The 13,537-nt window shown below is 53.3% G+C and overlaps 1 protein-coding gene across 9 annotated transcripts in view; it reads left to right on the forward strand.

Moving 5' to 3' along the window:
• Nucleotides 1-218: 218 nt before the first annotated feature.
• The window catches only part of FGFR1 (fibroblast growth factor receptor 1), a 49,415-nt gene continuing 36,096 nt past the window's right edge, over nucleotides 219-13,537 (forward strand). For 4 of the 9 annotated variants that reach the window (XM_045779217.2, XM_045779218.2, XM_045779219.2 and 1 more), the window contains exons 1-2: nucleotides 221-875; nucleotides 8,230-8,408. In XM_045779217.2, the coding sequence (XP_045635173.1) occupies nucleotides 8,318-8,408 (91 nt within the window). In that variant the 5' untranslated portion in view covers nucleotides 221-875; nucleotides 8,230-8,317. Of the gene's footprint in view, nucleotides 876-1,034; nucleotides 1,191-8,229; nucleotides 8,409-13,537 lie in introns of those variants that run through there. The other 5 variants (XM_045779222.2, XM_045779223.2, XM_045779224.2 and 2 more) reach the window with 3 other exon arrangements.

Genomic DNA, 13,537 nt, shown 5'->3' on the forward strand with positions numbered 1-13,537 from the left:
CTGAAATTCGGGCGCCCTCCTGGCGGGGCTCAGCTGCAGGGGCGCGCGCGCCCAGGGAGCCCAAACTGCAGGAAAGCAGCGGCAGAGCGCCGCGCCGCTCAGCCCGCTCCCCCTTCTCGGGGGCCGCGGCCGGGAACTACAAGGCCCAGCAGGCAGCGGCAGGGGGAGGAGGAGGGGGTGGGACTAGCGCGGGTGGGAGTGAGAGAGCGAGCCCTCGCGCCTCGCCGGCGCACAGCGCTCCGAGCGCTCCTGCGGGCACTGGTGCGGCGGCCTGGGCGGCGGGCGGCGGCTAGCGGGAGCCCGAACTCGGGTCCAGCCGCGGCGCGCGGAGGAGCCCGGGCTGTGCCCGGAGCTGGGCGGCAACGTCCCGACTGGACCGAGACTCCGCTTAGCGCATTGCGGCGACCTCGCCTTCCCCGGCCGCGAGCGCGCGCCGCAGCTGGAGAAGCAGCGGAGACCGGGGACTTTTCGCCGGTCCGAGGGGCGCCCCGCAGGGCGCGCCGTCCTAGTGCGGCAGTCGGGCACGCGGCAGCGGCGGGGCCCCCGCAGGGCGATGGAGCCGGGTCTGCGAGAAGCGTGAGGCGCCGCCGCCAGGTTCCGGAGAGGGGGGCCACAGGGTCTGGAGACCCCGGGCGGCGGACGGGAGCCCTCCCCCCGCCCCGCCTCCGGGGCACCAGCTTCGGCTCCATTGTTCCCGCCCGGGCTGGAGGCGCTGAGCACCGAGCGCCACCGGGAGTCGAGCGCCGGCCGCCGCGGCCCCGCCAGCACCCGAGCGGAGCCCGGGGGCGGCGGGCCGGAGCTGGGGACGCGGGCGCCCGCCCGCCCGCACAAGCCACGGCGGACTCTCCAGAGGCGGAACCGCAGCGCCGAGTGAGGTAAGAGCCGCGGCGCCCGCAGATCCGGGGCGGGCTTGGCGTCCCGAGCGGCCCCCGGCGCTGGAGCCTCCCGGCTGCGTGCTTCCCCCGCCGCAGCCCAGTCGGGTCCGGCGCCTCCCTCCACTCGTTACCCGCCCCCCTCCACCTCCCGATTCCCTCCCCAGCGCTTTGCGCCCCCCTTTTGTCTCCCCTCCCGGCTCCCCGCTCGCGTCGCCTTCTGCGCCCCCTCCCCGCTCTCGTCCCGCCGCTCCTCCTGCCGCCCAACTTTTCCGCCAACTCGCGCCGGGGAACTGGCGAGGCGGCGGCGGCTCCGCGGTGAGTCCTGGGAGGGACAGGGCCGGGGCGAAGGCGGCGGCGGCCCTCGGTTTCCTCGGGCTGGGGAGGGAGGGCGGGAGTGGGCAGCGAGGTGGTGTGTGTGTGTGTGTGTGTGTGTGTTGTGTGTATTGCATTCCAGTCAATCTCTTTTTAGTCCACTAGTGCGGACTCACCCCATTTCAGCAGGTAGCTTTGAGTCCCCGGGGTATTTCTAAGTCCTTTTCCACCTCCGGGAAAGTCTGGGGTCGAGGTTGGGGGTGGGTGGATAGGGGCATGAAGAGGGAAGGAAGTGGAGGGGTAGGTTAGCTTCTCCTGGAATAGGTTTTAAGGAGGTGTCGTCACCAAATGGCCGAATCTGCTATAGCGGAGAGCGAGAAAGGAATTCCCTTTTCCAGAGAGGGTTATCTTCTACTTAGTCGATCTCGGAAAGGGTCGGAAGTTTGTGGAAGGGAGGGCGCCCAGCGGGTGATGTTAAGCCCCATTATGGGGTCGGGGGGAGGGGAACGTTCAGTTCCAATCTGGTTCGAGGCGGTGGGGGAAGGGATGAGGGTTTTGCCCGGTGCGGTTCAGTCGGCAGCGCCGCATGTTGCTTCTCTGGTTCAGACCCTCTGCCCAGCCGGCTCCCGCCTCCCGTTATGTTTGGGGTTGGGAAAAGAGGAACCCTCGTTTGCAGAGGAATTTATTGACACTGGATGGAGTTCATTTAGCACATAGCCTACGAAGGCAGCCAGACACCTTCGGGCGGGGGTGGAGGGGGTGGCAGTGGTGAGGCTTGCTTCTCCTTCTCCCTTCTGGGCCCAGAAGCTATTGGCCCACCAAAAAAATGACTGCGGCGTCTTTCTCCCCCGTCACTTTTTCCCCCCATTTTCCAGATGTAGCAGCCGCATCTGGTTCCGTTTCACCCCACACCGCAGCCACATTAACATCCCTTTCCCTCCCTTCCCCCCTCACCCAAATTAAAACTGGGATTCTTCAACTTGTCCTTCCCACCTACCTCCCTTTTTAACATTTTTTGAGACTTGGAGATGAGGCTTTGGGATTTGGGGAGAAAAGAAAGTTATCCTGGATCCCAAGTTGTTTAGGATCTGATGGTGGCGGTGCTTTCTAGATTGTGCCGGAAAAAGACGTAGTAGGAGATGGGGCCACGGTTGTAGGGGGGTGGCACTTGCGAACGGGTCATCTGTTGGAGGTGGCCTCTCTGGCCATGGGTTTGACCCAGAACTGGCCCTGACGGAAGTTTCTGGAACGAAAGCATTGCTTTTTCTGCCCCTTCAGTGGTAGCAGGAGCAGCCCGAGCGTCCTAACCCTGTCCGGAGCCCGCCGTCGGGTCTCTGGCCGCCCGGTGGTGGCATCACGTGTCCCTTTTCCACCCTCCCTGGAGCGAGCCCGGGGCGCAGCTGCGGGGGGCCTGGGGGGGGGCGGATGCTGTTGCTGCCAAGGGCTCTCCCTGTGCATTTTAAAGGAGTTAACGTGGACTGCAGCCCCTGGAAACTGAAGCGGGACATTTTACCTTTTAACAGCTATAGGTTTGAAAGCGGGTGTTGGATTGTTGAGGGGTTTTTTTTATTCTTTTTTTTTTTTTGTAATATCCTTTGAGGTAGGAAAGCACCCTGTGGTCCATAGTTGCAGGAGGGTGGGGAGAGTTGGTCGCTCTCTCCCTCTCTTTTCCAGTCTCTTTCAAATTGAAAACACTTCTCTGGTTTCCTCCTTTGGGCGGTAGTTTTGGAGGCTGTAATGAAATCGCACTTTCTCTAGACATGGTAATTAAGGTGACTGTTTCCTCTGCAGATGTGCCCTGCCCTTTGCACCTCCGGACCAGCGCTTTTTTTGGAATCCCGTCTAAACTGTAGAACCTTAGCCTTGAGACTGTTTAGCAGAAAGTGGCCATTTTCCCTGTTGGCCCAGGCTCCCGGTTTCCTCTCTGAGGCTTTAAAAGCTAAGTAGCAGGGCCCCGTGGGACGTGTCTCGGTCTAGCTAATTACCCCCAAGCCTGGGTCATCTCCCTTCCTTTCAGTGACCAAGGGAGAGCCATTGCCGACTGTCTGTCCTGACAGCCTGCCTCTCTAATGACTTGTTTACATATTTCCCCCCAGTTGGTTGGGAGAGGCTCCAGGGCTGCCGCTGACCCCTAGAGGAGCACAGGGTGTTTGGGGACGGGGAGGTTGCTGGGGCCTGGCTCCAGCTGGGGTGCTTATGTACTGCAGCAGTGACGAGCTCCTGGAAATATCTGTTGCATTCGGTCTTAGTCATCGCCAAGTGTCAGCTTTTTAATGAGGGCCGTCCGGGTGGAGAGCCACTTGGACATGTGTGCTTTCGCTGCGTGCTTTTACTGCGCCTGTCCAAATGCCCATTTTGTAGGCATTTTCACGAATGGGATTTGGGCCAGAGTGGGCACCACTAATTTTCGTTCCAAAGTAGACAGCCTTGGGTGCTTCTTTGGCCTCTGGCCATGGAGGATGTTAGAAAGTTCCAATAGAATAGCAAGTGAAGCGAAAGCACAGGAAGAAGTGGAGTTAGGAGCTTGGCAGATGCCAAGACAGGTCCCACCTGTCTTGAGGGAGGTAAGAGTCCATCCAGGCATCCCTACGCCTACGCTGGCTGTAGCCCTGTTGGACTCCAGAGGGCAGGAAGAGTGCATCAAACATTGTAGGCAGACTCCAGCCATGGCGTCCCAAGGAAATCCGTGGGGTTTTGCTTTTAGTTGTATGCTTTGTGTTTGGGGTGTTGTCCTGAACAAAGGGTCCTTCAATAGGAGATTTGCTCCTGTGAGCTTGGGCTGTAAGCAGCCATCTACTCCAAACACACTCTTCTTGCCTCCATTTTTAAATCTCTTTCATCAAAATGGCTGTTAGGGTAGAACTTCCTGGGAAAGTTTGAGCCTGTTGCTGCTGGAGGCAAGGGAGGTAGAATTGATTCAGGTGTCCTGTTCTGAAAAAGCCTCATCCCTTGAGATGAGTTTAATTTCCTCTTGGGAAATTTGTCTTGCATCTGCTTCCCCGAGAGCTTTGTCCAAGGTCTAAATGCACCAGGCACTGGTGGGAGCCCAGATGGGAAGCTTGAGAGAAGACTCTGGTGTTTCCAGAGAGGATTAAGTTCCAGACTCTTTTGCTTTCCCCCCTAAGGTTGCATCTACCTGAAGCAGAGATTCTCTCCTCACCACCACCACTACTTGCCGTGAAAGAAGATTATATTTGGTCCTCCCCACCCCCCGCAAGTAAATAGCTGTTACCTGCATGACCGACTCCAAGAAGAGAGTGGTCATCCATCAGTCCGTTTTGTCTTCAAAAGCAAGGTTTCCCAGATTATGGTGGAGCAGTTTGTGTTTCACTAATTATTACTAATTTTTGGTATGCCTCACTCAGAGAACATTTGGACACTTTTTTTTTTTTAACAAAGACTTCAGATTTAAAAATTAGTAAGTCTTATTCCTGTCCAAAGAAAAGAATGTTTTGGTGTTGACTTCCTCAGTTCTGAATTAAAATGTTTAGAAGATGTCTCATTTGCAAGAGTGTCTGTATCAGTTTCTGTTGAATCAGCCATCATTCACGTATTCATCCACTTAACAAATGTGTCGGCATCTGCTGTGTATATCGTGGGTGCTAAGTGTATTAGCGAAAGTCAGTCAGACACGAACCCTGCTGCTTGAGGAGCTTGCGATCCCAGGGTGCTTTGGAAGTTCAGAGGAATGAGATCCTCAGCGAGAAGGCTCAAAGACTTGTGGAAGAGGTAGCTTTTTTAAATTAAGTTAAATTGAAATAAACTTATTTATTTATTTATTTATTGGTGGGATTCAGAGAATAAGAAAGCTGGCCCATTAAGGATGGAGGAAGGGCAAAGAAGAGGGCAGAACATGGAGATTGCTTAAGGTCATACCCTGTAGAAATAGAACACGAGCCACATGTGATCTTAGATTTTCTAGTAGCCACGTTTGAAATTAAGTAAAAAGAAGCAGGTGGAATTCAGTTTTATTAATTAATTGGTTGAGATTTTAATGATCTCTTTGATTTAGCCCCATATATCCAAAATACTATCATTTGAATATGTACCCAAATAAAAAAATTATTGATGAGCTACTTTGCCTTCTCTTTATCCACACCACGTTTTCGAAGTCTGCTGTGTATGTCCCATGTCTAGCACATCCTGATTCACATTAGCCACATTCCAGGTGCGCAGTAGTCGCAAGTGGCTAGTGGCCCCTGCCTGGGACCCCTAGGTCTAGAGTATAGGGTTTAAAGATGGATAGTGAGAGATACCTTTGTAAAGATAGCAAGTTCGTGTCCTCCTGCCTCCAGTTAACAAAGCCTGAGAGTGCTGTCAAGGAGTGACTCAAAGCACAATGTTTATAATTCTTACATGGATTAGTACTCCGAGAGGAGAGGGCTTGCACTTTCACCCATGCTGCACATTTGATCCTCATAGCCACCTGTGATGGAGGCTCGGCAGCCGTCCCCCTCCGACAAGTGGGAAAGCAGAGAGGCCAGTCCCCCGTGAGGACCTCTGTGCCCAGGTGGAGTGGGGCTTCAAGTCCCCAGAGACCTGCTGGGTGGGGGAGAGGCTGAGGGCGGAGCCAGCTGCAGGGTCTCTGAGGAAGCGCCTGAGGACACCTGCATAGGCTACAGGTCACATCTGTCCAGCAGCGAAGGAAGGAGATGGTCCCTCCGGGATTTTAAGAATTCATTAATTAGTACTAGGAGAAGAAGGTGTGGTGAGGAAGACGGTGGCAGTTCCAGGGTCCCAGACAGTGTGTGGATTGGTGGTTTGGGTTACTGGTTCCTGTAGGCTTGGAGAGTAGGGCGTCTGCCCACAGGAGTTGGTGCTGGGAGGCTGAGTGTTTGTTGACATCCTTTGTTTTACAGATGTGGGCCTGAGGCCCCTGAGGGAAGGCGAGAAAGAGACTTTTGCACCTTTTGGAGGGGGGTGAGCTGGAGAGAAGCAGCCAGATTAGTTTGAAGTACACTGCTAGCAGAGCCTAGAGAGAGCCCACAGCTGTGAGGAAGTGGGAAGGCTTTTCGGGGTCCAGAGTGGCTGAGCAGTGGTGGAAGCTGACTGTCTGCTACATTGAAAGCAAGCTTAACCGCCTCGGGATGATACCACCTTTTCCCACTGGATACGGAAGATATTCATTACCCTGGCGGTTCCTGTGGCACTTGGGTTCTTGGCTAGGTGTACCTTTCCGGCTGACAGGCCTGCATCTTTGGTCTGGTGTATTTTGGGGACATAGTGAGATGTGGCGTGTGTTTTAGGGATGTCCTCTAGCAAGCAGTGTGTCTGTCCCAGGCCAGGGATCGTGCCCCTTCCTGTGTCCTAGCTGGCACATCTGTGATCTGCTTCCAAGAGTCTTCTCTCAGCCAGAGGAGCAGAGGCGATCCCATCTCCAGACTTAACTTGGGTCTGTCCGAGGCTGCTTGGTTTCTTTATGGCACAGGGATGTTCTTTGGAGAAAACGAGCTTGCACTAGGTAGAGCCAGGTTCCATCACCTCGATTCGCTTCCTTGTGCCCTGTCCTTTAGCGTCCAGACCGGGTGGTGAGAGTCCTGGTGCTTTTGCTTACCAGCTGCATGACCTTAAGCAAAGCAGTCTGTTTCTCCACTGCTTAAAGGGGAATAATAATTCCTACCCCCACAAGGTTATAGCGAGGAAGAAATGAAGTTTTATAGGTATACATTTTACCCAGTACATGCTTGACACATAGTAAGTAGGTATTCAGTAAATATTCTGTCTCTTCACGTCCCTTCCCTAAATTTAGAAAATTGACAGAGAAATGTTTATTTCTCCTGTAATTTGAAATCATTAAAAGATGTTAGTAAAGCCTTGGGAAGGAGCTAGTGGGGGTTCATGCGTACTCCCACTGGCAAGCGCATGCGAACGAGGCCAAGAATCTGGGGGGTTTTCTGCCAACCGGGACTGACTCACTCATGGGGACTGACTCACGAGGGGCCCTGTCTAGCTCCGGGGAGGCAGGGCTGAAGCACCACATTAGGGCATGTTCCGGGGAAGTGGATTCTCTAAATAACTTGGATGGTTCCCCGGAGCATTTAGGACAAAAGCCACCTGGAGATGGAGATGTCACCCCTACCTAGCCCAAACAGGGCCCAAAAAGTCTTATCACTTGGTCAGTGCTTAGTGGCAACAGTCCTGTTCCTTAAGACCCTTGGGGTTTTTTTTAAATGTTATTACCACATTAGACCTGAGGAGGGTAAAGGGTGTAGTCTGTGCTTTTCTGAGTGGGTCCTGGCAAGGACCTTTGATTTTTCAGGATGACCTTTTTGGCCCTACTTCTAGATTCATTTCTGTTGGACATTAGCTGTCACCTTTCAGCGTTGGGGAGGAGGGCTGCATCAGCTTCATGGTTCTGTACCCTGAGGTCCTTTATAAGTTGGGGAGAATTGTGTTCTGTCCCCATGGGAAGTTGATAGGACCAGAGATCCCTGTGATGCATGTAGTTTTAGAGACCAAAAGAAAGAACCCAAGAGACCACTTATTTCATAGGTCCGGAGAGGGTCAGCAGGATACCTGGCTCCCCCCCGTTTCCTAGTCCTTGTTTCTTTCCAGAATTCTTTACCCCTCACCAAAGGGCTGGTTTGCCCTAGAGGAAGTGCAGTCTGTCCTGGGAGAGTCACCAGCCCACTCAGGCCCCCTGCAGCCCCCCTCCCCCACGCTCTGCAGCCATTGCCCACGAAGTGGCAGAAGTCTCTGGGACTTTCATGAGCCGATTCACTTTCCCAGCACACACGATCTCGGGGCTTATGCCTTAGAGAACTATGTGACAGTTTTCCCAACAAGGCTTGCGTGTAGCCCACGCTTGGGAAGTAGTTGCAGAGCTGAATTGAAGCACTGTTTTGTCTAATGAAGGCCTATAACCCCGAATTCAATATTGGGGCAGGACCACAGTTCTCTTCTTTGTGCCTAAAGAAGTAAGTTGTTGCTTTCAGCACCGTTCTGGGCAGGGTGACTAGGTGACACGCGTTAACGTCTTTTTCTCCTTGCCTTCCCACCTCCCATGCGGACCTTCCTAACTCTTTGGTGGTTTCTTCCCTAGAGTCAGCTTGAAAAGGAGGATCAAGCTTAAGACGGAGTCTCCATGGAGGCGTGGAACCTGGTCGCCAACTTCTAACAGCAGAACTGGGATGTGGGGCTGGAAGGGCCTCCTCTTCTGGGCTGTGCTGGTCACAGCCACACTCTGCACCGCCAGGCCGGCCCCAACCTTGCCTGAACAAGGTAAGGCATGGGCTAAGGGGTCAGTGTGGACTCCTGGGCCTCAGAAGCGTAGCAGAGTAGGACAGAGGTGATGCGTGGACTGGGAAGGTTCCACCCCAGGTGGAGTAAACCTTTTTGTAGGAGAGGCTTGCACGGTACCTGGGCTGGTGTGGGCCTGGCTATAAACACACCCAACTCCAGCAGAGGTTGGGGTCACAAAGGCTAGTGACATCCATTTGTAGAGGTGACATGCTTAGGGTGCGTTTATGCTTTTCCGTCCCTGAAAAAGAACTTCTGATTGGGATCCAAGAGTTGGCTCCCTAAACGAGATGATACATACAATGAGGGCACAAGTGACCTGTGAATTTGTTTGTTTAGAACTTGGATCAGGGGATGTTGAAGGAGATGGGAGCTTGATAAAGACCTCTGGCTTCTAGAAAATTGTTCCAAAGACCCATCTTCTGTGAGGGCGGGCAGTCATGAGCCACGGGCCCGCCATTTTTCCTTCCTTGACCATGTCCGACCATGTCTGTTTGGAGGCCTGCTGAGCAGCTGGCTTTGGAGATGCACCACTGGAGGGATTTCGAAGAGATGGAGAGCCAGGGACCATTATGGTGCATGGGCGCTGGTGGAGATCTGTGACTTGTTGGAAATTCAAAGACTATTAGTAACGGGAAGGACTTGCTCATGGGATTTACTGGAGTTGTGAAAATACTTCATGGAGATATAGGTGCAACACACTTTCAGGTGTCTGTGAGAACCTAACTGCTGCCAAAGGGTTGTGTGGCTTGTGACTCAGTGGCTGACCACATGCATAGCGAAGGTTGGCGGGCAGTGGGTAAGAGACTCAGGTGTGCATGTGACGTAGTGGCGGAGCTTAAAAGGCCATCTGTCTCAGCTGTCAGGACCCGTTTGAAATCATGAGTGAGCATATTTGTCCACCGGCATGGTGATAGAGAGGGCACATGAGACTTTCTGGAAGGTACACTTGACTGGAGCGGGCAGATTAATGTTGCATTCAGTAGCAGAACTGAACATTAGACCTGGGCTAGAACATGCCAGAGACCCAAAGTGGGAGAGATTGTCTCTGCCCACAGGGAGTTTATTGTCAGGGAGACAAGTGCAGAGGTCACTAAGTACAAGGTAGACCACGTTTAAACCACACAGTGGAGTCAGAACAACACAGTGGGAATGCAGAGGAAGAGTAGAGCAGAGAGCAGCTGACATGGGTCTAGAGGGGCAAGTGGGGGTTTGTTTGGAAGAGGGGGATGAAGGGCATTCCAGGCGGACTAGCATGAGCGAGGGTACTGAGGCTACATGTATAAGCTGTATATACAGAACAACTTCCCTGATGAGCAGGTGGTCGTGGGAAGTAACACCTAGACGAAGTGGGCTGTTAGCGTATGGAGGGCCTTGACACCCTGCTAAGGAAGCTACGTAAATGAGTACATACTGGGACTCTCAGAAAATTCTGGACAGGTAGTGATGTGATCCAGCTTTCAGAAAATTAACCGGGCAGTTGAATTTGGATGGATGGGAGGAAGACATCTATGTTTGAATTCTGCTCTGCCATTTCATCATTACCCCGGCACAGTAAGCCTTAGTCTGCTCATCTTTAAAATGGGGACAGCAATAAAGCACGGAATGAGGGCATTCAGATAAAGCACTTGCAGGTGAAGTATTGGTAGTTAGGACTGCTGCTCCCATAGTTGCCAGGTAGATGCTTGTTCTGAATGTCTAGCTAGCGGGAGGAACCAGGGTGTGGGGTGTGAGATTGTAAAGGAAGGAAAAACTAGCAGACGCTGTAGAAATAGAATCTATGGGTTTCAGTAGGTTGGCTGTCAACTCTGGGCGACCAGAGAAAGACAGAATGACATGAGAGTAAAAGGAATGAGTTAGGGCCCTAGGTTTGTGAGGAGTAGAGATTTGGATCAGCCGCAGTGTAGACAGTAGCAAGGGAGTCCGAAAAGCCAGGAGGGCTTGGATGAGGTTCAAGAATATGAATTTACAATTGGCTCCAAATACTTCTTTTTTTTTTTTTTTTAACTTTCTCTAAAAAGCTCTTTTGCACCTGAGACATGGAGGGTGGAGAAAGTGAATGGCGGGGGTCTCAGGCCTGGGCACCTGTACTCCAGAAGGGAATAGCAAGGGTACAAGCATGGGAATTTTAGGGTGGGGTGGGTGAGGTTCATGGAAGCCACTGGTCATGGATCCAAACTGAGAAAGGAAGGCCAGGCAGTGATGAAGGGTGGAACGAGGGGGCCGAAGGTCCCGAGGTGGAGGCGGCATAGGCCAGGAACAGCAGGGAGGGAATTGGGAGGTCAAGGGGGCCATTAGGAGGCTCTGCAGCAGTGAACACTGAAGTTAGACCACCATTTTTTTCTTTAATCAACTGAGGTATAATTTACATTCTGGAAAATACACTGATTTTTAAGGGTACGGTTCAGTGTGCTTTGATCAGTGTAACGTCCAATGTCAATTTAGTACTGTCCCAGTCAAGAGAGGGAACATTTTCCATCACCTACAGAACTTCCCTCTTGCCCCTTTACACTCAGCCACTCCCCGCCCCCCACCCCTCGCCCCAGCACTTGACCGCAGCAAGCACGGATCTACTTTCGGTCACTATAGACCAGTTTGCCTCTTCTAGAATTTCATATAATGGCATTACTTGGCAAATATGTAGCCATTCCCCTGTTGATGGCCATTTGGGTTGACGATTTGGGTTATTATTAATAAAACTCCTGTGAACATCTGCGTATAAGTCTTGTGTGGGCCTAAGGTTTGCTTGATTGCCTTGGTTTTGAGTTTGGCACCTCTTCTGACTGTTGACTCTTGGGAAAGTTCCTGTGTGGAACATATATAAAATATAACGATAATGAGCTTCCGCTCCCAAGATCCGTGACTGTCAAATAAGACTGTATGCAACGCTCTTAGCACATGGTCTGTGAGCAGTAATGGTGGTTGTGGGCACTTTGTTCTGGGACCCCACAGAAGATACCGCATGGTGAGGGCCCTGTTGTTTCCTTGGTGGCATGGGATGCCTTAGGGTACAGATGTGGAAACCTGCTGCACTCAAAGGACAAGTCCCGTCTTGGTGCAGGGTGGTCCTTCACAGAGCTTTGTGATGGCAAAACCCATACCCCACAGTCTTCCCAGAACTTCTGGGAAGTCAAGGGAAAATCTGTGTGCTTTGTAAACCACAAGGTACCTCACAAATGTAAAGTATCACCATATAGTCTTGACCCTGCTGATTGTTCAATAATAATGCGGCTCTTGTCCTCAGAAAAGACTCTCATCTGTGTATAAAGGGTTTGTCGAAAAGTTTAAACCCAAAACTCTGCTCCCACGGAGAGTTTTTCCCCTTTAGAAAGGCCTTGCCATAGTGTGTGTGTGTGTGTGTGTGTGTGTGTGTGTGTGTGTTGGGAGCCCCTCCCCCAGTCTACAAATGCTCCTGAGGGAGTGGGGAGGGCCTGGAGTTTCTGGCTGTCCTTGGAAAGTTGATTTAATAAGGGTTCCAGGAAAACCAGCCTCCCTCTGTCCCGCCCTCTCCTTTCCTTTCTCTAGTGTGGGATCTTAAAGAGGCGAAGCTAGTTTCCGATCAAGTCTTGAGGAAGGGGAGGGACTTGTATGGATGGACGGAACCTGGGTCGTGGGCCGGCGGAGGGGCAGAATGCCCCCTTAGAAAGATAAGCACCAGCTTTAAAGACGTTTTGAACTTGAGGAGGGTTGTGTCTGTATTTTTCTCTCCTTTAGAATAAGACGGGGAAAAGCAAGTGGGGGAATCCAAAACTGGTTGTGAGGCTGCTGCTTGCGGTTGGGGGATGGGAGTCCTGGAGCATGGGTTAAACACCCCAGACCCCCTTGGTCAAGGGGGACAGTGTGAGGCTTGCAGTTTCAAAATACTTGCCTACACACTCAAGAAACCTGCAACTAATAAGCGATTTAATGGGCTGGGGTTTTACAGCTCCTCCCACCTACCCAGATTTGAAGGAGTCTGGTGGCCGGGCGAAGGGGGAGAGGTTAGACTTAATGGAAAAGCCGCACGTTTCCATTTCTGGCTGCAAGCCCCCTCGATGCTGATGCCGGGAGCCACAAAGCAAGGCTTTGTCTTTGTGTTCCACGGAAACCTGCGCCCGTGGGGGGGAAGCTACAAGCAGTGCCAGAGGCATGGCCCCAGCTTTAGGTGGTAGGGCCCGGGCCGCCCCCCAAGAGGTCCCACAGCAGTCTTGGGCCCCAAGGGGTATGCGTTTCAGCCTGGGTGCAGGGGAGGCCGCAAATAGGTAGCGGAGGGTATCCCAGTACCAGCCTCAGATGGGCTGGAGCGATCGTGTGGCCAGAGGACCCGTGGCCGGTGGCTGCCCTGGGACCCACATCCGGGAGCGTTCCTCCATCCCGTCTTTCCCCAACATAATTTCTTCTTTGACTACACACTGGACGTTCAAGAGGAGTTTCTTCACCCTCTGCCAGAAGGCGAGTGGAATGACGGGGCACAGAAGGTGATGTCGGGTGACCCACTGGAAGACAAGGGGGGGGATTTGAGGTCAGTAGAAGTCTGCAGGGTGCTTACCTCCCAGGTTGCTCGGGAGGAGCCGCTCTGCCCCACATCGTCTTCCCCAGAGACTGGAGGCCAGAGTGCCTTCGCCAGTGTTCCCAGAGCTGAGCTGAGCAGGGTGGGGGTAGGGAGGACCCAGTGCCGGCTGGCTTGTGAGAGAATGTGGAGGAGGAGCGCTCACGTGTCCCGCTTGACCACGCTGGGCAAGAGCAGCAAAGCCACTCCAGGGCTGTGTTCTTGGCTCCGGCTTCTGCATTGCTACACTATTAGCTTCACTGATTTTCCACTCTGGCTTTGCCAGCCAGCTCCCCGAAGTCAGGGAGGAGGCATTTCTCAGGGAAGAGCAAATGGCTGTCCAGAGCCCTTGCTGCGGGTGGGGGAGGGGAGGGAGCCCAGACAAAGAACAGGCCGGAATTTTGTCACCTGGTTCCTGGGACTACCTAGGGTCTGGGGTGGGCAGGAACTGCAGAGGGAGTGCCAGGGATTCCTTTGATTCTGTGGCCCCATACTGGAGTTGGGACAGCAGGGCTCGGCCAGGGTGCTTGCTCCTGGTCAGGCAGCAGCAGTGAGTGATGGCTTGTGTCTGGGGCGGTGATGG

Source organism: Ursus americanus, chromosome 27 (assembly GCF_024610735.1).
Source record: "Ursus americanus isolate L20-20 chromosome 27, mUrsAme1.1.p, whole genome shotgun sequence".
Taxonomy (NCBI): domain Eukaryota; kingdom Metazoa; phylum Chordata; class Mammalia; order Carnivora; family Ursidae; genus Ursus; species Ursus americanus.